Source organism: Pangasianodon hypophthalmus, chromosome 19 (genome assembly GCF_027358585.1).
Source record: "Pangasianodon hypophthalmus isolate fPanHyp1 chromosome 19, fPanHyp1.pri, whole genome shotgun sequence".
Classification (NCBI taxonomy): domain Eukaryota; kingdom Metazoa; phylum Chordata; class Actinopteri; order Siluriformes; family Pangasiidae; genus Pangasianodon; species Pangasianodon hypophthalmus.
The window spans coordinates 6,807,649-6,832,464 of NC_069728.1; the positions used below are offsets into that span (position 1 = coordinate 6,807,649).

At 39.3% G+C, this 24,816-nt stretch overlaps 1 protein-coding gene across 1 annotated transcript; it reads left to right on the forward strand.

Moving 5' to 3' along the window:
* Positions 1 to 478: 478 nt before the first annotated feature.
* LOC128321673 (uncharacterized) lies at positions 479 to 6,677 on the forward strand. The gene is made up of 4 exons (XM_053242034.1): positions 479 to 549; positions 1,812 to 1,992; positions 3,179 to 3,243; positions 5,148 to 6,677. Exons 1-4 carry the CDS (start codon positions 479 to 481, stop codon positions 6,010 to 6,012), a joined length of 1,182 nt encoding a protein of 393 aa, XP_053098009.1. The 3' UTR covers positions 6,013 to 6,677.
* The last annotated feature ends 18,139 nt before the right edge of the window (positions 6,678 to 24,816 follow it).

Consider the following 24,816-nt stretch of genomic DNA (forward strand, 5'->3'; position numbering starts at 1 on the left):
ACCATGTCACTCATGCTCAAAGAGGATGGGAGAATCCCCTCTGCACAGCGAGAGCGAGGCACGCAGGGTCTGCGCCGGCGTGAACTCGCTCGCGGCAAGGCACTGAGCCTCTCTGCCCCGCTGTTTTTTCCTTGCAGGTCCCTGGGAGGAAGAAAACGGGGGGGCGCAAGGGGCGGAGTCACTTTCAGAAAAAAAAGCAATCCGAGCGCACAGAGAGGATAGACTCATGTTCACACAATGTGAACATTCCATCTCCGTCAGAGCGGCTTCTGCATGGGGTCTGCCCAGGCAGGAAACACACTCCGAGTGGCTGTCAGCAGCGTGCAGAGTGGCTCTGCATGAGCTGCAACGACGGCGCGGCATTATCTTAATGCCGCTTGCTCTTTTAGAGGAAAAAAATGCTCTTTTGCAGTTTGCTCTTTTAGCGGTATGCTCTTTTAGCTGTATGCTCTTTTAACTCGCCAGATGGCGACAGGGGATGAGTCGGTATCTGCGCCGTCTGCTGGCGGCGAATGATGCTCCGCAGGAACAGCGGGATGGCTCAGGCGAGTAGCTCTTGTCCGCTGAGAGGCGTGTCGACGGCAAGTGACTTCAAGTCTCGTAGCTCAGTGGAGAGAAAATCTTCGGCCCTGATGGAGAATTGATCTGAGATCCTATGGCACTATGCCCGTTTATATAGCCAGATGCCCATCCTGGCAGGCTTCCTCACCATAGGCGCGTGCAGTTCCGCTGCTGAGCCATTGGTTCGCTTTATTGCACTGCACAAACCAATGGTCGTGCAGTTTCACTGCGTGATTCTAAAGGCTTCGGTCATCGGAGAAAAAGGAGTTTTCCCCCATAGCGTCTAGCGACGCAGTACGAGTGTAGTATCGAAAGGGAACTGTTGCCATCCACAGGGTACAAGTGGTCACTAAAGGATTTGTAGGTTTTTTTGCCAATCTGAATACAAAAGCCAGCAGATAGTAACACAAGACAGACAGGAGAAAGAGCACTTGACCACCTTCAATAAAATACTGATGGAATATCTCATCAAAGAATGGAATTGCCAAGAACAGTGTCCAGTTATAAAGAAATCAATGCTGAGAGAAATTTCAGAACATGCAACCTCCATACATCCTCCAAGAGCTCTAAGTGTGTTATTTGTATGTAGTACATGAATAAACTACTCAGTGCCGAGTAGTGATTTTTGATCTGCCACTGGAATTGAGTGGGATTTTTTTTTATGTTTGTTTTTTAATAACCTGTATTTTATTAAGACATGAAGATATTTTTTTTATCAACATATGAAGACATCACTATCATCTAGCAATTCAGATAATAAAAATATGCATTTTGAAAGAACTAAATGGGCATTGTTCTTCATACCATTGATGCTGTCCACATTTTTTGATGATTGAACAGTGTTGAGTCATTTTCTCAAGCAACAGGTTTTACTGGGTGGCTGTAATAAATTTTTACACTACATGTGTAGTTAACATTAATATAGTCTAAATACACTGTAAGGCCAAAATTATCTGGACACCTGAACATCACACCCATATGAGCCCATTCCAAACCCATGGGAATCAATACAAAGTTGGTCCCCCTTTTGCTATTCTAACAGCATTCCACTCTTCTGGGAAGGCTTTCCACTAGATTTTGGAGTGTGGCTGTGGGGATGTGCCCATTCAGCCACAAATCATTAGTGAGCTCAGGTATTGAATGAGGAGGCTTGGTCTACAGTTGGCGTTCCAATTAATCCTGAAGGTGTTCAGTGGGCTTGAGGTCAGGTCTCTGTGCATATAACTTGAGTTCTTCCACATCAACCTTAGTGTAGTGGGACAGACGGTGCTGCTTCTTTTCCTGCATCCTGAGGAGGACGAAGAGGTAGATCTGCTTGCGTTAGTGAAAGAGTGGAACCCAGGCGTTTTGGACTCAGAACATGGTGGGTTGGCCTCTGGAACGGAACTGGGCCCACAGGGGTGGGCGAGTGCTATTGGGCCAGGACTACAGGTTAGGGATATAGTTAGTTATCAGGAGTCTCAGCCTGAAGGCCTGGTTAGGGCCAATGAGGGTGCATTGCGTAGGACAAGACGTGTAACTGCGGGCCAGCATTCAAATCCACATCATCTTCCCCGTTCGGTGGGGGAGGTGGCTACAGCTTCTCAACAAACGCATGGCATGGTAGCAGGAATTTTTAGGCCGTGGGATTAGGTAATGGTGACCTGGTCGTGGGATCGTCGGGGCGGCGATCTGAAAGTGGGGGGTAGACTGTAGTGGGACAGAAGGTGCTGTTTCTTTTCCTGCATTTTAATATGCCCGAATGCACGAGTTGCCCAATCACAGAATTTTGTGAGGGTATAAAGGGGACTTTTAAGGCCCCGTTGTGTGTTGGAGCACCGCTTGTGCGTCGCTGCCTGAGATCCACCCCTTCCGGTTTTTCCCCTTTTCGCTCTCCAGGTACGTGTGTTTGGCTAATTAGTTAGCATTGAGATGCGTGTTTTGGGTAATTTGGTTTTCTTGGATTTTAGTTTTATGGAAATTGTTGCATTGGTTGGTGGTTGCCCTCCTCCATCTCCCTTTTGCTCAGCGTTCTCCTTCGTTGGCCCTGCGTGTAAGTGCTCTTGGATGTCTTTTTGCATTCGCAAGTATGCATGAGATACATGGCAACACAAAGGTACGTGAAATGACCGTTGTGTATTCTTGTGTATTCTTCTAATCATTCACTGTATAAAATCTTTTTTTTTAGGAAGAATCGTTGAATTTGGGGCCAATTGTGTTTAATGAAGCTTGTGGGGCAACATTTGTTGGCACTGCTGCTTTGTCTGCATAGTTTCCTTTTTCTGCATTTGCTTCTTGACGCGTTGGATACAGGGTTTTCGGACCTGTCTTTCAGCGCATGTTTGTTTTCTTTTTGTTATTTTGGTTGTTGTACTTGTCTTTTCTTTAGGTTTAGTTTTTGTTTTTCTTTATACTGTTCAGTTTGTTTGGTGTGTATTTTGTTCTGTTTAAACTTGTTTTAGTATGTACATTTCATGTACATTCGTTTGTTTGTTTATATTTGCTGTTTGATGCTTGTATTCATTTGTTGTGTCTTTTTGTTTTAGTGTTTGGTATTTATTTTGTTGTATTTGGTTTTGTGCGTGTGTGTGTGTGTGTGCATTTGGAGATTCTCTGTTAATATTGCCTTTTGTTGTAGGAGCTGAGGCTTCCAGGCAGGCCGCTAGTCAATCCTAGTGTGTGGTGGTGGGACTCCAGCATGGGGTGCAGTGTGTGTTCACGCGTGATCTTGTGTGTGGGTGTGTTGTGACCTGTGCACCGGGTGAGTGAGATAGGAGCTTAGTGCTCATTAACTAGCTTACCTGCTATTGGTAAGCCTTGGTCTCCTTTCATGTGTCAGTGTCTCATATGTTATTAGTTGGGTCCTACAGTCTTTTAATGACTTTTAAATAGTGTTAGCTTGTTTCTGTTTTGTATTTAGTATTTAGTATTTACGCCTCTACCCTTCTTTTCTGAAACCACGTACCTGTGTGATCTTTTGTTGGTGATCTAATCTATAATTACCATGATTTCCCTGTTTAACAGGGTGGCGTAGTCAGCTACATCTTAACTAGTTTCTTCTGAACTAGCCCCCCCCCCCCCCCCCCCCTCGCCACATTCGCAAACCATGTCTTTATGGATTTTGTGCACAGGGGCAGTGTTATGCTGGAGCAGGTTTGGGCCCCTTAGTTCCAGTGAAGGGAAATCTTAAAGCTACAGCGTACAAAGACATTCTAGACAATTGTGTGCTTCCAACTTTGTGGCAACAATTTAAGGAAGACCCACATATGGGTGTGATGTCAGATGTCCACATACTTTTGGCCATATAGTGTATTCTAAATATGTCCATCTTCAACCTTCCAAGGTATCAGTTGTACAAGAGGTGTTATCTTGGCTTTTTAAATGAATTTATGACAAGAGGAAAAAAAAAACAGTTTTGCTTGAAATACTTGTTTATCAGGAAAGGATTTTGGTTTTTGTTCTGGCAAATGAGTTTTTATGTCAACAGCAATACAAGCTGTGTGCAAACAATAGAGTCTGTCAGAATAAAATAAAGTGTGGACGATGTTAAATTGGTAGCTATCTAGTTTGTCATCACATGAAAACTGATACAGAGATATGTACTCCCAGGATGTGAAAACAAAATGAATAAACCAGAATGGAAAGTGAAAAACAAATGTAGTTGAACATGATGAGGAAAACAGAAGTTCTTTGATTAATGCTAGAGTCTGACAAAATGAATTGTACAATCATAAACACAATAGGTAAATTTAGTATGTTTGCTATTTTAAGATGTAAATTGAGCTTTGGTAGCTTTGATACAGATGGTCAGGAAAGCCACTTAAGATTTTAAGCCTTTGTTTGTGTGTCTACACACTCCTTGATTTTCTCCTTTCTAGCCACCTGGGATGACATCCTGTTTTTTTTTGTTTTGTTTTTTTTGGTTTGTTTGTTTGTTTTGTTTTACAAAATCTCTATATATGGCTTCAGCCATCAAAATAAATCTCTTGGGTTATCAGTAGCATGCCATTACAGTCAAAAATATGCAGTTCAGAATGCCAAAGTTTTCCTTAACAGGGTTCAGCAGCCAATCTGGATCCTGCTTCGTTAATGAGAATGCTTCTGTGTGTGTGTGCAACCAATTAGCTTTGTTGAGGAATTTTACAGTGGACTCCCAGAATATGATACATCTCTATACCAGATGCTCACAACACATGGCTTTGTCTATTTTACATTGCACCACAGAAACCTTACATGCACATCAGAAGTACAGGAAATAACGCTTTCTATGAAGCCTATATTTATAAGCTTTATGACTTTGTAATTTGTTAAATGAATATTGTACATTTTATCTCTAATAGTGCCCTGTAAACCTAGAATCAATTTGGTAACAATTTACTGGTACTTTTGGCCATATCCTAGGCATAACCACATTCTCTCATGTGTTGCTGTGACAGATTACATATAGTGGTAAGTGGCATGAGAGTTGCCATAATGTTTAATGCCATGGCAGCCTATGCCCCGTGCTAATTTTTGCATTTGCTCTAGTACATGGGATACACTTCATGAAAACTGTGATAACATAATATTTTATATCATAGCCACCAAAAAATACGTATTTCTTACAGGCTAGTAGATTGGCTAGTGTGTTACCTCGGTGCTTTCGAATTCTCAATTCTCAACTCAACTCAACTCATCCTCTCCTTCCCTCCCTCAGACTCTCATGTTTCTGCTCGGATATCAGCTTGTCTGGCTGACATCTCATCATGGATGACAACTCACCAGCTGAAACTTAATCCCACCAAAACTGAACTGCTGTTCATCCCATGTGATTCATCCCCATCTCAGGATCTTGCAATCTCGCCTTCGGTTACCGCACGCAACCTTGGGGTAACCATGGACAATCAACTGTCCTTCTCCTCTCACATTGCTAATCTAACACGCTCATGTCGATTTCTCCTTTATAACATCAGAAGAATTCGTCCATTTCTTTCCTCACAGGCCACACAGGTGCTTGTTCAGTCCCTTGTCATTTCAAGACTGGACTACTGCAACTCACTCCTGGCAGGTCTGCCTCTGAGCGCCATTCGTCCTCTGCAACTGATCCAGAATGCAGCTGCACGACTGGTTTTCAACCTTCCTAAATTTTCCCACACCACCCCATTGCTGCGCTCCCTCCACTGGCTTCCTGTAGCTGCCCGCATCAGATTTAAAACACTGATGCTCGCCTACAAAGCCAAAAACAGACCAGCACCCACTTATCTCAAAGCACTTATCACACCTCGAGCGCCACCACGCTCCCTCCGATCCTCTAGCACTGCTCGACTGGTCCCTCCATCTCTCAGGGTACAAGGAAGGCATGCATCGAGACTCTTCTCTGTTCTGGCACCAAGGTGGTGGAATGAACTTCCCCTAGATGTCCGAACAGCTGAGTCACTGGCAGTCTTCAAACGACGGCTAAAGACTTACCTCTTCATAAAATACTTAAATTAGCACTTTCACAAAAACAAAACAAAACAAACAAACAAAAAAAAAAACCTCCCCAACAGAGTTTTGGACTGATGGTATTCCTAGTTTGTGACCTACCGAGCCAATATCAGAATGTATTTTTGATAGACTTCAAAGCACTATTGTAAGTCTCTCTGGATAAGGGCGTCTGCCAAATGCCATAAATGTAAATGTAAATGTAATTCTGATTGTCCAGAAGGTCGTTTAGTAATTACTTCTATAATATACACATACTAATATTATTAGTATTATTTAACAAAGAAAAACATATAATCATAGTGTGCTGAAGTTTTCTGTGAGGAGACATTAATTTAACATTTATAGAAGGAGTCTCCAATGCCAGCAATTTGTAGCAGTCACAGGTAAAACTGTTCTTTTAAGTTTTCTGCCACAGGAAAGTCTACAGGAGAGAGGACCTTGTACTTTATAGTTTCACAGTAATAAGACAAACTGCCTTTTGTCTTATTAAAATGAGAGGGGGAAAAAAGAAGTTGCTGATGGAAAAACAGTTTATAGCTTGTGTACCATAAAAGATAACAGTAAGTAACTTGTTTTGTGGACATTCCACATTAGATGTAACTATACACAGATACAAAATGTGGTGTGTCATTCTTTAATAAGTAAAAGTTGTAATCATTGGCAAATTGCTGTAGTACAAGAGAAATAAAACACTTTGAGATGTGTTGTCCAGGCCACATCACACCACCCTGTCATTGCTGCTAAACAGAAATAAGAAAAGGAATTAATTACAATAATTTTTTTTTCATTAAAAGTGACAAGAACAGAGTATGTTAACCCCCATCATGATTCTGCCATAGAATTACCAATGAAATGTCATAATAGTGCTCCTAGTCTTTTATGAGGAAATTATGTGTGAAGTAACATTTCATATTAAAGCAGATGTAACACTATTCCTGTAACACTATTCCATGCTTTATATTTTTAATATGTGTTATAACATCTATCATAAAACAGGTAAAAAATCATATGTTAAATGGTGTGACTCTTGGACCACAATGTCTGACAAACCACACAAGTTTGTTGTACTTCTGGATAACTCACTAACCTTCTCTCCTCACATTGCTTAGGTTTCTACATTACAACAACAGGAGGATCTGGCCATTTCTCTCCACAGAGGCCCCTCAGCTGAAGCCCAAGTTCTCCCATAACACCTCATTGCTGCATTTCCTCCACCAGGTTCCTGTAGCTGCCTGCATCAGATTTAAAACACTGATGCTTGCCTACAGAGTCAAAAATGGACCAGTCCCTACCTACTTGAAGGCAATTATCACACCTTGCTCTGCAGCAAACTCCTTTTGAGCCACTAGCACACTTGACCCAACATCCCTCAGGATGCAAGGACAACATGTATCATGACTCTTCTCTGTACTGGCACCCACGTGGTGGAATAAACCTCCCTTAGCTGTCTATACAACTAAAAGCTAACTTCATCATTAAGCTTGTAGCACACATACACACACACACAAAAAAAAAAAACTCATGGTTTGCCCCTGGTGTATAGCATGAGGATGTTTTTTAATGGAGACCAGTCGCTCTGGTAAGGGCATCTGCTGAATGCCATAAACGTATAAGTAAGATTATATTTAGATGTCATTATATAGTGATTTAGATACAGTATTTGATAGAGCAAATTATTAAATAAGTTAGTATTAAAATAAGTTAGTATTATAGCCAGTGTACTAAAGTGTAATGTAGAAATACAGATACATTTTAAAAACAGTATTTCATTTAGCAAAGAAGTTCAATAAGGAAAAATGTCCAAAAATTACAAGGATATTTTTGTAGCACCTGTCTACAAGACAAAGATACAATATTGAAGTGTTATGTGCACACATTCCTGTTCACTTTTTGGCAACCTGCATATACAAAAAAAAAAAAAGACATTTTATAATGAATAGTGACACTTTTGATGAAGTGTGACACTTATGTTCATCACAGAATTAATTTCAGTATTTTATTGAAGTTTTATGAGACATCAGTAGAGTTTATAAAAATGCTTACAAAGCATTATTACAATATTACAAAGCATTAGAAGCACAATGATTTATGAACATGGGCTTTATAGAAAATATTACCACACTGGACTGTTTCCAAAACTTTGGAGAACATTCCACAAATACCTAAACTCATGTTATGCACTTTGAAACTTTCACATTATCTATAAAAAGCAGTGCTCTGAAAGGATGTGTGTTACGCAGCTATACTAATGCAGCAGTTGTAACAAAATAGTCTCGTCTAAACTATACAGTAGACTCTGTGTCATGGGATTTCAGATATAAATTGGTTCAATTAGGTTATGTTCCAGAGATTTGCCAATGTAATTTCTTTCCTTCTCTCATATTCTTTTTTTTTTATTTTTCAAAAAATAAAAGGTACGACTATCACAGCATCCTGTGAAATACTCGCTGGAAGGCCTCATTCAAACACTTCAGTGCCAGTAAACACAGAAGGACAGAGCAACTGCAGGCTGATTGCTCCAGTCCCACTGTCAAAATGCCTCCTTAGCCTTAATGAGAATCTCTGCAGCCCTCTGGGAAACAGTGTACCTGCAAATCAGGCACTCGCAACTCACTCACACTGAGCCACACACACACCTCATGTGCCATACACTCACAAGACATATATTAGACTATCTCAGACACACACCTTGGTCAGATCTTGTACACATCATTCTCACTCATGGTGTCCTGCATACACTGCAATCAACCCCTTTTTCTAATGTCAAGGTGCCACTGCTAGTTCAGGGAATCATTTTAAGAACTGGCTAACATTCCATAAGTTTGAGAAACTATTATGTAAGCAGATGTGGAATTTTTTTTAATGCACAGCACTAATTAAATTAAATGAAATTGAGTTTTATTTATATAGTTTATTAAACAATGGGCATTGTCACAAAAGAGCTTTACAAGAATCAGGATGTCGATTTAGATTCCTAATGAGCAAGCCAGAGGCGACAGTGGCAAGGAAGAATCCGTGAGAGGAACCAGACTCAAAAGGGAATCCATCCTCTTCTGGGATTATAAATCATTACTGTATCACAGTTTGTCACTTCCAGTTCCAACACCACTGCTCCAGGAGCCACCTCTCTCCATGTGCTTACTGATCTCACCTGTCTCTCATTTTCTGTGCATTTCCTTTGTGTACATATACCGGTGCATTTTCCATTTTCTTTGCAAGATTTGCCACTTTTTGGTTTGCAACTCCATGCAGTCATTTTTCTATGTTTTCTTGGTTTCAACGTTAATTCTGTTTTTTTCATTTTCTGATCTGGTCTTGCCTCCTTTCTAGATTGCTTCTTGATTGACTATAATTTTTGTTATTAAAAGAATTTTACTCACAAGTGCATTCACTCTCACCATATATTTGTGACACAGTTATATACTATATACTGAGGCAGTACTGAGTCTGTTGAAAGGATGTTCTGTATCAGCATCAGGATCTTTATGATTACAGCAGAATCTTTTAGATACAAGTCTACAGTATTCAAGTGAAATTATACACTGAAGAATGGCTGAGTCTTGGGCATAAACTATTTTTAATAAGTGCCGTCTTTGGCATATCCATGTGGTACCATCCACGGCAAACTATAGGTTATCCACGTGGGATCATCCACATCATCATTAACTTTACAGGATGTCATATATTCAGCTTTGAGACCATACTTTACCATTCAAAGTCAAATCATTCAGTGTACATAGTACAAAGACGTCACCATCATCATATATTACCAAGCCAAGTCCCAACCTCACAATTTCCTTGTTGGTGGAAAAGGGTTAACACTATATAAGTCTTGTTTAGCACTTGTTATATATCACAAGCAAATGCAGACTCGGGTTTGTTGTTCACCCCACAAGACAAGAATCCCACCACCTTCCTTTGTGCCTTCACACACATTCTCTGGTTTCATAGTTTCAACCACAGAACAGTTGTGAAATTTCAAACCTGGATCTGTTTAACGGGGAGCAATTTCCTATTACAGGTTGCCTATTGTTAGGTAGTAAGTGGGGCATTCTTCATTTTTGAAGGTGCTCATTAATCACATCTGAATGAAAGAAATGAGAAACACAAGGACAAAGGGCACTGATGAAATTCCATTACAGGCATCAGCTTACAGATTTAGTCATGAAATATGAAGCAGGCCAAATCATGGCTTATGGTGTGTGGGGGCAGGAAAGCAACTGTGTGTGAGGTGAATGTTTACCCAACATGTCAGTGTCACTTTTGAGAGAGCATTTTCTAATATCTAATACCGAGCTCCAAATGCTTAACACAGCAGGTAGTTCTGCAGCAATTATTCTATTTAAATGGAACCCTGGTTCATTTTTCCCCTTTCCCCTTTCACACTCAGGTGCAGATAAAAAAAAAACTGGTCCAAGACCATCTGAGTAAGGTGGTCACAATCCTGCTTCAAGTGAACTCTAGTGCAGTTCAATTACAGTGAGAAAGCAATTCAACCACAAATTGATCCAGCAGCTGAAAGTAAAAAAAAAAAAAAAGAAAGAAAAGAAAAGAAAAAAAACAAAACTTTTTGTAGCAAACAAACCAAAAGTATAAATTTCACTCTTATTCAGACTCTGCAAACACACTACTTTGCGTGAAAGCACCCTAAATCTTGAACATTGGTAGGAAAGCCATTTCAAAGTTTATGAGCCATACAGGAAAAAGATGTAGCACTTAAACAGTGTTATTTCTGCTTTGAACTCCTTGAGTGAGTATAAGCAGGTCAGTAAGGAAAGCATTAGGGAAGCTTCTTAAAATCCTCTCCTGACATTTAGATGTTATTTCAGTCACAGTATGCTTTCATCTAAAACACAGTTTCTTAGTGCTCTCCCATCTGTTTTTATGTTTCCAGAGAGATGCTAGAACAGGAAATACAGCTAAAACCAGGACCGTGACTGTCACTTAACAACTAGAAGTGAATTATTATGATCTCCTAATGTTGCTACAACATCACGCCACATACTTTTACTGCTTATCTTTCTGTATGAATTTGAAATGTCAACCACTGCAGTCAAGAAGCTATATTTGACACACAGTAAAAACCCGTTGTGCACTAACTAATTGGTTTTGAATTGGTTTTGTCTAATGTCAAGCAGTGTATTAAAGAATTAAACTCAGACACCATTTGCATAGTGTAATATGAAGCTGCCCTCATGCAGAGGGGACATGGGGAGAAAGCATATGTGCTCATTTGAATTTCTACTGAGACATGTGTTTTGTGAAGAATGAGTTTTCAGCAGACAGAGGCAGAGGAAATGCTCAGGTGTAAATGTGATGTTTTAACCTCTGTTTTTTCATGGATGAGGAGGAAATCCATTGCACTTAATCTTGAGGAGAGGCGACAGCATGCCAGACAGGAGGACATTTAAAGATATGAGATTCACACCCTACGATATTATTCTGATTGACCTGCAAAAGACACTTACTGGTACATACATGCATATTGATGGCTATGTGGTAAGATTTGGCAGGCAGCCCACTGGGACCTACTCCTGAAGCCAGGCCTGGTGGTGGTGTCCGCAGAAAAGCTCCTGGTGATGTGGAGCCATCTTGTGGAGCCACTTCCTGCAGGATGAAGGGTGCGGGTCAGGGGCAATGCATGTTGGGTGGAATGCATGTGATAGACAGTCTTAAATGGACTAGGCCCATGGAAACTGGCTTTGGGAACATGGAATCAGTCTGTCACAGTGAAGCAGGACCTCAGTTTCTGGAGAAATCTCGCTGTTTACCAATCAATATACATCTCTATCCTCACCTATTATCATGAGCTGTGGATAGTGACCAAAAGAATAAGGATGTATGGGAAGACAGGGTGAGCAGCTTGACAATCTGAGAGAAGCCTCTGCTTATCACGAATTGCGAGGAGACCGTTGAATTGGATGCCCCCTGTTCCTCTTCTACTAGAACTGTATCAGACAGATCCCACTGGACAGAGACCCTAGGATAGACCCAGGACCCACTGGAGAGATTATATCTGGGGATCCCCAAAGAGGATCTGGAACCTGTGGCCAGGAATAGAGAAATCTGGGCTGACCTTCTCAATTTGCTCCCACCATGACCCTCACCAGGAAAAGCAGAGGGAAAATGAATGAACGAATGAATGAACGAATGAATGAACAAATGAAAAAAGAAGTCTGAGGACATGCAGTGCACATATTGACCTATATCAACATACACACTCACTCACAAAAACACTACTGTTTAGGAATGAAGGAGGCTTGGAGATGGAGAGTGGGAAACAAGAAAAAAAAAAGAGAAAAGGAAACAAGAAAAAAAATGAGATAAGCAATGAGGAAAAGTATATGCTGAGTATACAACACAAAAAAGACTTACATTATCACTCCATTTCTCTTCATTTTCATTGTCCGTATTTCTTTTTTTTTCTTCAATATTTCAGACTTATTTTGTGTTCTGGGATTTGCTGCAGATTCAGCAGCTTGCAACCTTCCATGGATCAATGCATTAGCCACTCTGGGACCCACTGTTCATATACCAGCACATAATGGTCATGCCATGTGTTCATGAAATATTTCCAGGGGTGTACAATATAGATTTTAGAGGCTTGATGACACCTTGCTTTTATTCTGGATATCAAAACATACAGATTTAGTGTTTATGGAATGCTGTGTAATACAATAATACAACCTGTAAGCTATTCATTTAATTTCTAAAGGCCAAGTATGACAATGTAATAAGATATACAATATTTTTAAGTGTATGCTGGGAAATCAAACACACACTAATATCACTACTTTATGAAAATAGATGACATTGTTTTCCAATTCATATACAGTATGTCATGTAAGAAAAAGAAAAAAGGAAAGAGCACAGATTCTCAATTTTGGAAATGAAGTGTTTTTTACAACCATTATTATTTCAGTCTATGCAGATAAATTTAACTTACGGAGCATTTAAAATTCTATTCTATAGCAGCACTGTGGTCTTCCCTTGTCCACATGGGTTTCCTCTGTGTTCTCTGGTGTCCTCCAGCCTAAAAACATGCTAGTGTGTGGACTGGCTATACTAGATTGCAAGTGAATAAGTGTTTGAATGTGTGTGCATGGTGCCTTGCAATAGACTGGCTTCCCATTGAGTGTGGATTCCCACCCCATGCCCAGTGTTTCCAGCATGGGCTCCGGAGCCATTGTGACCCTGACCAGGATAAGGTGGTTACTGAAGGTGAATGAAGTACGGCAGTGTTCTATGCAAACATTAGACCGTATGCCATAATACTGAGTAGGCAGTATTTTTGCATTTCACATCCACTATCCACTAAAGGTTGTGTGAAGTGAAGAGCATCTATGGCACTGTTGACATCCTGTGATGCACTGCAGAAAAATAGTTTACAACTGGTGTCACCTAGCAGCTACACAATTCCCATAATACAGTTTGTAGGGAATAGGGAGTAAGGCATTATTTCACACACAGCCAGATTATTTGCATTTATGTTATTTAAAAATGTTCTTGGGGCTCCCATACTGTCTGGGTGAGAGGGATGGTATTATTCTCTCCCCTGTCAATCAGCCACACTAACTAATTGTGGGTGTCTGTTAACTCATGTATACATCTTGCACCCTGAAGGACTCGTTTTATCCCTCTGTGGGATTCCTTGAAGGGTTTAAGTAGAAATATGACCAAGAATTTCTGTTAAAGAAATAGTTCCAAGTAGAACTCATTTAGCAAACTAGAACCATTAACCATTCAAAGAACCATTAAAGAAGACTTTTCCCTGAAAGTTCTTTTACATTATGAGATTTCTCCATAACATTTGAGAGTATGTACCACTTTTATCATGGTGAAGGAAATAGTCTCTCATTAGGCAATAAATGCTACTTTACATTTCTAACAGTTGATCATATTATGTATTTTTTATGAGAAACTTTTAAGTAGAAACCAAATTAAATCAGACTAGCTGTCTAGCTAACAATGAACACTTAAGAATAATCTTCAAAAGTTTGAAACAAGACCATCTGTGGACCAGTAGAATTAGGCCTCAGAATTTCCTGAAGAGGCTGTAATGAGTCAAGATTAATGTCAGTCACAGTGAGTGAGCTGGAGGGGCTGAGCACTCAGGGACATACGGACTAGGGGGAAGTGAAATATGACCGTAACTACAGCAGAGAGCCCAGGGCTGGGACTTAACATAAGCACTGTGTATCACCCTCCATTCACCTAGAGATTAGCCTGAAGTGGGGTTTAACTAATACACCTGTCAGGCCACTTAAAACACACACACACACACACACCTGTTCATGAGCTACAGTGAGTTGCTCCCTTGACATTAAGATTGTGCAGCTGTCACCAACCACTTACGTCACTGCGATATACACACCCAGTGGAAATCTGCCCAAGCCTTACTATCTGTACAAACAGTGTAGTCATTTCGCTATTGAGGTCAGGGATTGAGGTTGAAAACATTATTTAAAAAAATACTAGAACCCATAAATTTTTAAAAACATTATGCTGAGAAATCAAACGCACACTATTTTCACTGCCGCTTGTTACACTTAACAAAGCTACAGGCCTAATTTAAAAATTTCAGATTGGTCAGTGTTTGATTTCTGTTCCAATTAATTACATCTTAAATCAAAAGGCAAGCACTGACACTGACACAAGATCTGAAACTTCCTACAAGGAACCTGATTAAAGCTTCTCATTCTGTGTGTGCGAGTGTGAGATTTCATCAAACCTTTGAGGTGAACACACAGACGCACATAAAATCCAAACGATTGGGGAGAAGTCAAGATTCTCTGTCAGAATGAACCTGCCCTCTAACAGCTGACTACAACAGACATGCACATGCACTCACACACACACTGACAGTACAGAGGGAAATGGCCGGTTTCAGAGCTTATCCTCTGGGCTCTTTGATTGGCATCAAGAGATGAAACAGGCCCTTTCTAACAAGCATCTCCTCTTCTTTCTGTGCCCCCCCCCCAACCTCCTGTCTCTTCCCCTTCTCCTCCTTCTCCTCTCGCCCTCCCCCTACGTCCTTCTGTTTTCTCTGTCGCAAACGCATCCGCATATATTCACAATGTCACATACATATACCCAAAAAACAAAGCCCAGACAAGCAACAGCACAAGGATGGCTGTCATTTATGAGATGGCATCAGGGTGCGTAGGAGTAGGGAAGAGAGAGTCTAATGATGCCCTGGGCTGGTAACACTGAATCATCAACCCATGCTGTCTCCCTGTAATGACCACAGAGAGAGAGAGAGAGAGAGAGAGATATGAAGTGAGATTTTTTATTTTTTATTTTTATTTTATAAAGACCTCTCAGAGTATAAGAAAAATTTGTATTCTTTAGCACTGTTTTTTTTTTCAGTTTCTTCCTTTAGGTGTTTATCAGAGAAATTCTGCTGGTTTCTTGCTCCTCCTCTCCGGAAGTGCTGAAACATTTAGAGTGTTTTCAGTTTTCCCATGAATGCTGTCACAACTTGTGTGTCCCTTCCCTCAGACAAACTCTGCAGAAGCCGTCTCGTCTGCAGCAAGTGCAGGTGTGGCACTCAGATGCAGTAGATTGATTTTCATGCAAAGAGAGATATTGCTTGATGTGCGCTGACAGGACTTCCTCAAGACATTCACAGACACACATTCACATACTCACACAGACATTGGCACACAGAGTGAAAGCCTTTTGACAGAACTTGCCAATCTTTTAGCGGCGAACCCAGTGCAGCAATGCTGTCACTTCCATCACTCTGTTGTCATCCTTCTCTTCCATGCGGCATGTAAAGATGGCATGGCTAAAGCCCCTAAGTTCTTCTTTTTCTAAAGACTCTCTTTAAAGTCTTACAGCTGGGATTCTGGTTTGTCAGAGTTGCCCATTGCATAAAGGATATGTTTCTGGACATATGTCTGTTATGTAATGTTACCAAAGGGCATCTGTAACAATTATGAGCATTTTGTGGTGTGTGAAGTGTGTCCAGACATGCAGTCATTAAAAATTTACTGACATGATAGATTCATGATTGGGACTAAAATAGCAGAGGTACTTTGATAATAAAATAACTCCACCTTCCGTGCAAAACTAATCCTGTCCAAATTAGGCTTAAGACTCCTCATGAACATGATGAATGATTACAGAGTAGAACAGCTTATGTTCAAGCATATTGTAGTTCAAGATACAGTATATGAAAGGTATCTGATCAACTGTGACCAAACTGATTTTGTCTCTCTTTTTTTTTATTTAAAGTGAGAATTATTTAATAGTTTTAAAATAACAATTAGTTGGGTATTGTAAAAAAAAAAAAATTCTCATCTACATTACTGAGCATGTCATTTTAACACTTAGAAGACCATCTAACTATTAGAATTATAGCAGTCTTTTTTAATGGTTGAAATTGAACAGTTTTCATTGCACATTAATAATCAAGGGTTACACTAAATTTTGTGAACCTAGACTGTTCAAATTGGCCATAACCTGAAATTAAATTAAACAGCCTGAAATTACCATAGTTATTCTTAAGAAAAGCAACAAAAAAGTTGAAATATTATTCAGTAGAACAAGCAGAATGAAATTCAAATAAGGTAACTCATCATTATGGGCAAACTGTTATGGACTACCCACAGTCAAGACAGATATCTTCAACCTTTGTAGTTTGAACAGATGAACTGAATAGGCTACTGAATAGGCTAACCGATGCCAAAGTAATGCCGAGCTCATAAGTATAGCAGAAAAAGTAGACTACTGGTAGAAAACAGCATTAAAATGGCTGAATTATGATAAAATGGCCTTATAGGATAGAAATACTTGGAACCTGTTTGTGCTTCATAATGTCATAATAATGTCAAGCCTAAAATATGACCTAATGTAATAAAAATCAAGGACTGGTAAACATAAGAGTTTTATTTCTTCAAAGCAATTATACCTGTAAATTTTTAAAAGGTCAAAAGGACAGTCTCAGTCATTCAACTGTTGAACCATTAAAATAAAAAGAAGGAGCTTCATTCTAAATTAGCTTGCAAAGGGCCAGACACTTACAAAGCCACAAATTGACCAGACAGAAACTAGTCATGCAAAGCTTGCAGAGGAGGAAGAGATCTTTCAAAGAAAAGAGGAACTTTCTGTGAATTGAGGAAAAAAAGAGCCACTTATGTGCTCAATGCTGAATACAGTGCCAAAACCTCTCATCTGCCCAGGTAAGCATTCAACCACTAGAATAGAAAATGCACATTTTTTTATGTTAGTTTAGCTTGGTGCTTAAGTTCTCATTATTTTTCAGCACTCATCAACTCTGTGGCAGCCAAGAACTTCATGGATGAGGATATATCTGAAAAATTGAAAATCCCTCTTGTCCCACTGAAACATCCAGTTAACATTCATGCCCTGAACTGGAAACAGAAAGAAAGCATAACACTAAGCACAATTTCATAAGCCATGGACACAGGGCTTTTACACAGTGAATCCATCTCTTTCCTCATCACAAAATCCCCTCATAATCCCATAATGCTAGGTATCACTTGGCTTGCTGCTCCCTAGTACAGAGCCAGAAATGTCACAGCACTTACTGCTTCTTGTCCTGTAGAACCAAACAAATACAATTCCCAGAAACATATACAAATCTCCCTGCTCCTTACTGAAGTATTCACAAAACAAAAGCATCTGAGTTACCCGCACACAGCTCCTAGGACTATGAGTTAACTCCACACCACTCATGGGACCTTCTGACAGGCACTTCACCCCTACGAAGTCAAGTTTCCCCATTATCTGTCACAAAACATGGGTTATGGAAGAAAATGTGCAGACGACACATTCTTTGGGCTGCATAAGTCCTTCCACTTCTCCAGTAGCTGCATGGATTTTCTATGGGCAGAAAAAGGACAAGGGACTCCAGCTGTGCATTGATTACAGGGGCCTTAATGCTGTGCCAGTTAAATACCATTATTCTGTGCCACTGGTACCCTCAGCATTAGAACAGGTGCAAGGCACACAGATTTTTCACACAACATGACCTGCACAGTGCATCCGGATCAGACAACAGGGCCAGTGGAAAGCAGCATTCATTATTGCATCCGGGCACTATAAGTATCTTGTAATGTCTTACGAACTGGTCAAAGCACTCACTATTAGTTTCTAAATCATGTTTACTAGTTTACATATATTACATAAAGATCACGCAACTAGTTAGCTTGTGCAACTGGTTGTCTCACGACTCCTCAAAAGCTCTTTGTGAAAGTAGAAAAATGTGAATTACACAACCACACAATCACCTACATTCTTATTAATCAGGGATTACAACTGGATCAGCATAAGGATTAAGCAATCACTTCCTGGCCTCAGCCATGAACCATCAATGAACTGCAAGGAGTTCTGAGATTTGCAAATTTCTATAGAAGATTCATTTGAGCACTCAGTTTTGTGGCTGCTCGTCTCATATCTCTAGGTATCTCTAAGCCTAGAACCCTAAGATGGGATGACTTAGCATCAAATGCCTTTCAAACACTGAAGAACATTTAAACGGTGTCCCCATCCTCCAGCATCCAGGTCCATCTCTGCCTTTCATGCTCATATGACATCATGGAAGTCGCCCAAAAATGCATCCATATGTCTTTTATGCCTCAAAATTGAACTCCACAGTAAGAAACTATAATCAAGAGATCAAGACATATTGGCCATAAAAGCAGCTGAAGAGGAATGGAGGCACCCGACTGGATGGTGCAGAGCATCCTTTCCTAATCCTGACCAGCCACTGACATCTAGAATAACACTACTAAACCCCCAGCCAGGATGGTGGCTCTATTCTTCAGCTGATTTAAGACCTGGGCTTGTCAAGAATTCATGACAGCAACGTTGAACCAACCTGACCAAATCCCCCACCTATTCAATGGAAAATTATGGGGGACATCACCAGAGTCTTTTTTGTACCTTTTCGTACAAACTGACTATTATGGTGTACTATATTTATGGGCTATTTCAAAAAGGTCAGAGGTCACAGTGGCTAATTTCAGAGTCTAAAACTATAAACATCAGACTGACTGAGAGACATTTGCTTACTAACATTGATTAACTGTTGACATATCAGAATGTTAAGTTCGGATATTGACTTGCATTTTCTGGTACCTTGTGGCTGCTGTACAACAACACTGTACTCTAAATAACATTAGCACAATGCTAGCCAAGTAACTGACTGTTAGTAAGCAAGCTTATATTTGTCACAGGCAGACATGAGTGGGATTTCAGTATCTAAGTCTCTATTTGCACTGTCATTTGCACTGTTCACAGTAGCCTGTCAAACTTGTCAAAATATTTATGTTTATGAGTACAGGGGTACTTCAGGAAAAAGCATTTATTACTTTCCTAATGGGCACACACAGCTAGATTCTACATAATTATCTCACATAGAACATAAAAGTAATAAGCAAGGCTCTTATATACCAAGTCTATTATACCAAGTTTCCTTAGAATATAATAGCTGTCTCCTGTTTTTCTTTCTAACAAGCGATAAAATGTAGAATGTTTATTCTCAAATTGGTAACAGGTGGTTTGTAATTACTGCGATAAAGGATTATTGTTCCAAATTGCTCTAATTGTTATTCATTTAATTACACTCAGAGTGTAAGAATGTGATTTGAGCACATATAATTTGATGTGATAATTGTGGGTCTAGCCTTCAGAATAAGTTATAATCTTTTAACTTTGTTAAAAATGTGCTCACTATTTACAACATTTTTAATCTTGAAGGAGCAATTTTCTCCACTCTGTCTGATCTAAATGTAATTCCTCCAGCTATGTAATACAGGGCAATATTGTTTTAGTCTGTTTTGCATTTAGTATAAGTCATGCTTCACAAAAGATGCTAGTAGGAGGCATCAGGTGTGTATATCAATTGTTCAGAAACTCAAACTCCCAAACAATATGTGCAGATAAGTTAAATATAGAATGACAGCCTCGTTCCCATTACCATATTTCTTATATTGCACCTCACAGCTGCATGTGTTTGGTATTTTAACCACAGAAAGAGAAAATGAATGACAAAAGGTGGTACCTTTACCATCCCTATTGTGTTTTTGTGTGTACAAATGTGTGTGTGAGTAGATAGGAGACTGGCAGAAGAACATATCTATCACCGCTCCCTCTTGCCTACGCTCCTCTGCCAACACTCCACAGAGTTAATTTCTCAAAAGTCTTAATGAGGAAAGAAAAAAAGAAAGAAAATGTGTGCACGACAAGGCAACATTCAAGCATTAGAAGCATGGAGGGAGGGAAAGTGATAAAAAGAGACAGAAATGAGAGAGGAAAACAGGGAAAGGTGGAGAGTCGCAGAGATCCCCTGCTGAGATGTTTTTTTTTTTTTTCATAAGGATAATGAAAGTGGCCAATTACACAGAAATTACATGATAATGCTGCAAAGATGTCTGGCCAGATGTCTGCATGTTTGTCTGTCTGCACTCAGACCATCTCTCACTGTCTACCTCACATATACGCTCATGCACACACTCTGAAAGAACAGGATTTTGACAGAAGATATAACATGGAGGCCATTAATCAACTTTCTGAATATCCTCATGCATAATGCAACAACTCAGAGGTGATTCCTATTCCAATTTATGCATTATTGTACTTAGAACCCAATCCTAATATAATTTCATTTCTAAAGTGAACCTTGTTCTATGACTGCATTAATATTTAGACTGATATCAGTGGATATTTGAATCAGTAATACCGTATCTCAAACTCACCGAGAGCCTTTGCATTAAAATGCATTTACTGTGCAAATACAGCACATGGAAACCAGATTATTCAAAAGACAACACATTTTAGTGAATAAATGAGGATGCTGTTTCCTTCTTTAGGTTTGACCACAGCTGCACTATTTCAGACTAATGTCTGTTTGTTGTTAGAGCTCCTTGCCATAACAGCTGCAAGAGCATATTACTAGTTAATTTCACTGGCATAAGCTGTAGGGTCAATGTTCATATCTATAAATCATGTTGTAGCTTGTGGTGATAAACATACACTTGTTAGTAGATCATCTCTAGCCTTTTGTACATAAAATCCAAGGAAATTGCCTGTTATTCTAGTTTTTTTTATTTTAAATCCTCTGGTGGTGTGTCTCTTGTCAGATCGATCAAAACATAGAGAATGGGATTTTATGTTGTTTTTTTCTGCAAGGAAAGTCAAATATTCACTCACTGACCATTTGGTTTTATCATTAAAATTGCAGATATAATAAATTTCTTTTAAAAGATGAATATGCATTTTTAAAAATCTTCAAATATTTCAAATCAAATATTTTCTAAGGAAGGAAAGGCTACATTTGAATATATGTAAAGTGCTGTATAAAACAGATTACACTATGAGTAATTTGGAGTGAGAGACAACTGACTGCGAACATTTTAAAGTACCGTATGCTTCACACCATGTGTTGTGTCCAAATTGCTTATGACCTTGCATCCTAACTGTGCTTGCGGGTGAGGATGTTATGCTAATAAAGGAGGGTGTTATGCTAATAAATCTAAATGATATAATTGATTGTTTCAACTAAAGTAAATTCTACCTCTTGTATCTTTAAATCCAGACTTTAAATGCCAAGACAGTGGAGGAGAGAGGAAATAAATGCACAAAGTCAAAGTTCAGTTGCAATCTTACTGTCAGAAAGGTGTTGCATTACACCTCACTAAATTAGATTCAAGATCTTGGATAAAGGTGAGGCGAAGCAATGCCTCTGAATAAAACATTTCCCTTTTGCAAGCTTTTGCAGCACAAGAAATTGTCTGAAAGAGCCCGAATCCAGTAGTGAAGTGGTGAGATGCAGAGAGAAAGTGAGGAATAATGCGTTATGGATTAAAGCTGTCACTCCTGTTTCTGAGGAGGTGAATCCATTTGCATTGCAGTAGATGAACGAATTGCAGAATTTTGACCAAAAGCACCATGTGTTGCATCTTAATAAAGGCACCTGAGCTCCAGATCAAGAATGCCAACAACATGAAAGGTCACAGTAGAACTTTCTAAGGCCTTTCTCTGTGTAACAGTGGTCTTAAAAGTGCAAGTTAGCCTGACCATCATATATCATAACTGACATAGTCATGTTCACTTTTTATATATTCAGCGCCATAATTTATGTCAAACTTTAAAACCATTTTCTAAGTTTCTTTGCAATGCAGAACCTGTTACTTCAGTTAATTATTAAATTCATTTAGTACCTCCTGCATTGTTATTGTCTCATAAGTAAGCTATGTCCTGTTTCCATTATTAATCCTGAAGTGAATGGTATTAATGTAATGGGGACAGTGCAAATGACTCCATAAACCTAAATAAATATTTGACCAACTTGAAACAAACCCTCAAGTGTACGTTGCTTTAACTTCAGTGCCTGAATTGAACCTACCAGTCAATTTATTGGTAAGAGCAGCCATTTTGGAGCTGTACTGGGGTCAGCCTCATGATACCCTTGACCTGTCATTGGAATGTAATACGATGGGATTTGCTGCATTGTTTGGTTTGATGTATGTGTGATGCGCTGTTTTTCTGCTTCCTTTGATCACTAAAGCAAACCATGCCACTGCCTCTACAGCTATGAATTATAATGCACTTTGATCCTGACAAATATTTCAAATTTTCTTTGCTTTGTAGACAATATATTACATTCCCTAACAAGACCGGAATGATGTGAAACAGTGAACAATTTAGGTTTAAAAGCAATGAGGTCCAGAAGATTTGTCTATATAATTACTTTCCTCCAACTCTCACTCACCACTCTTTTCGTGAAGTGATATTAAGTACTTGGTAGATGCTTAATATTTGGTATCAGGTTATTGGGATGAAATTTGAGCACTGCCTCTTATGTCTCCAAGAACACTTTGTTCTTAAAAGTGCTACCTATGTGTCTAAGTTGCTCCTGGCTAATTCGTTTAAATCAAAGTAGCATAGATGGTTGGAGAATGTCTAGAATGCCTTTCTACAGAGGAGGGAGGGACGAGTTGCAGCTTATGACATGAGCTGTGAATCTGAGTGTGCCGTGACCTTCATACTATGCTATTGAGATTAGTAGATCAATATCACAAGTGTAAGTGTAAATGCATGCAAACATACTAATAGTCCTCTCATTACCACTTCCATGGCCTTGGTCTGCACATTACACTGCTTTGAAATTGTGGGTTAGACTAATTGTAAGTCCATATTCACATGATATAATTGGCATGCATCCGAGAGTTTGACCCAAGCAATCATGTACCAATATGCAGTCATGTCCACTTAAGCCTCATTAAGCAAATTTGTCAAAGTTATCATCTTTTGTCACCGCTCAGAAGGAATTAACTAAAGCTTGGAGCACTTCATCTGTGTGTCAGTGTTGATCTCTAAGATTGTGCCCGATATGACAGCTGAAGAAAATTAAAGACATTAGCTTAGCTCTGCAAAGCGAAGCCACAGGTCTGAATAATGCATTACGTTGAGATGGCTCCTGTGTTTAAGTGATAAACAATCCCAGACAAATGCTCTCTAATGTAGCATTAGGGGAATTATTGCCTCTGCATTTGTCTAGCTGTCAGTATCGAAAGCAGACTGTGCATGAAGAAGATGTGATCTGTTAAAGCTGAGATGAAGCTAATACCCTCTAGCATGCAGCGGCTCTAACGGATTCTCCAGTGGATGAATTGCCTCAAGGCTTACAGTTATTTACTGAAACGTTCCATCATAGGAGTGACAAGTGAAACTGTAAATATGCATCCAAACACATCAATAAAAAGTTGCAATGATGATGCAGCAGCACAATTTTAGTGGAAAATGAGCTGGGTTTGCTGTAGGGATGCAGCAAACCCATTTTCTGATTTTGAGAAAATATCAAGCTCTGAATATTAAGCAATACTCACACCTTTATAATAAATGAGATAACTTTATAAAGGATAACTTACACAAAATGTTACAGACATTATGCACATGCTTTAAAACAATGTGTCTATCCACATGCATGCAGGAGCTGTACATGATTAGTCAACATCACACAGCATCCTCTTTCCTCTTGTACATCTTCTTGAACATCATTAGCTCTGTGCCTTAACTGATTTTCCCCTCATTTGCAACAGTTAACATATGAAGATCCTCAACTCATCAGCATAAAGTAAAAAAAAGGGTGATTATTTTCCTACCACAGCAGTTTGCCAATGATTAATATGTTATTAATTTTATTAGTTGATGGTTATGCTCATCAAAGACCACAAAACAAGTACATGTCTGTTATCACTTATATCAGCTATAAAAAGATGTTCCCTCACTTTCTTTTGAAGTTAATAACACAAAAAATGCATCTTGCGATGTTGCCAAGAAACACTGAAGCCATCCTGAAGATTTTCCTGTGTTGGAAAACTGAAAGTTATAGCTTTACTTCTGACTGTTAAAGTGCAGATGCTGGAGACTACTTCCAAAAAAAAAAAAAACATCTACTCTCAAAGAACTTCACCATATGAATAATTAAACACAGATTTAAGCCTGTTTATGTGCAGTGTCTGCCATACAATCCTAGTAAAAAGCAGTTACTATAGAAACAATAAATTATAAGAAAGAATGTATTAATATGAACCTGGCTGATGGAACTACTATTAGAGCTGCTGCTATAGAAAATTAATTAATTAATTACACCTTCTGACGATCAGATTCAAGAATTAAAAAGCGCAGGGGTAAAATACTATTAATATAATGTTTAGAAAATTACCCCATTCCTTGGGGAAAAAAATGTAGTCCAATTTTGGAATAAAATGGAGCACTTGGCAACCTCACAAGCACCTGTCTATACTGCTCCGTTTTTTGGAAAATTGTTGGAAGGCA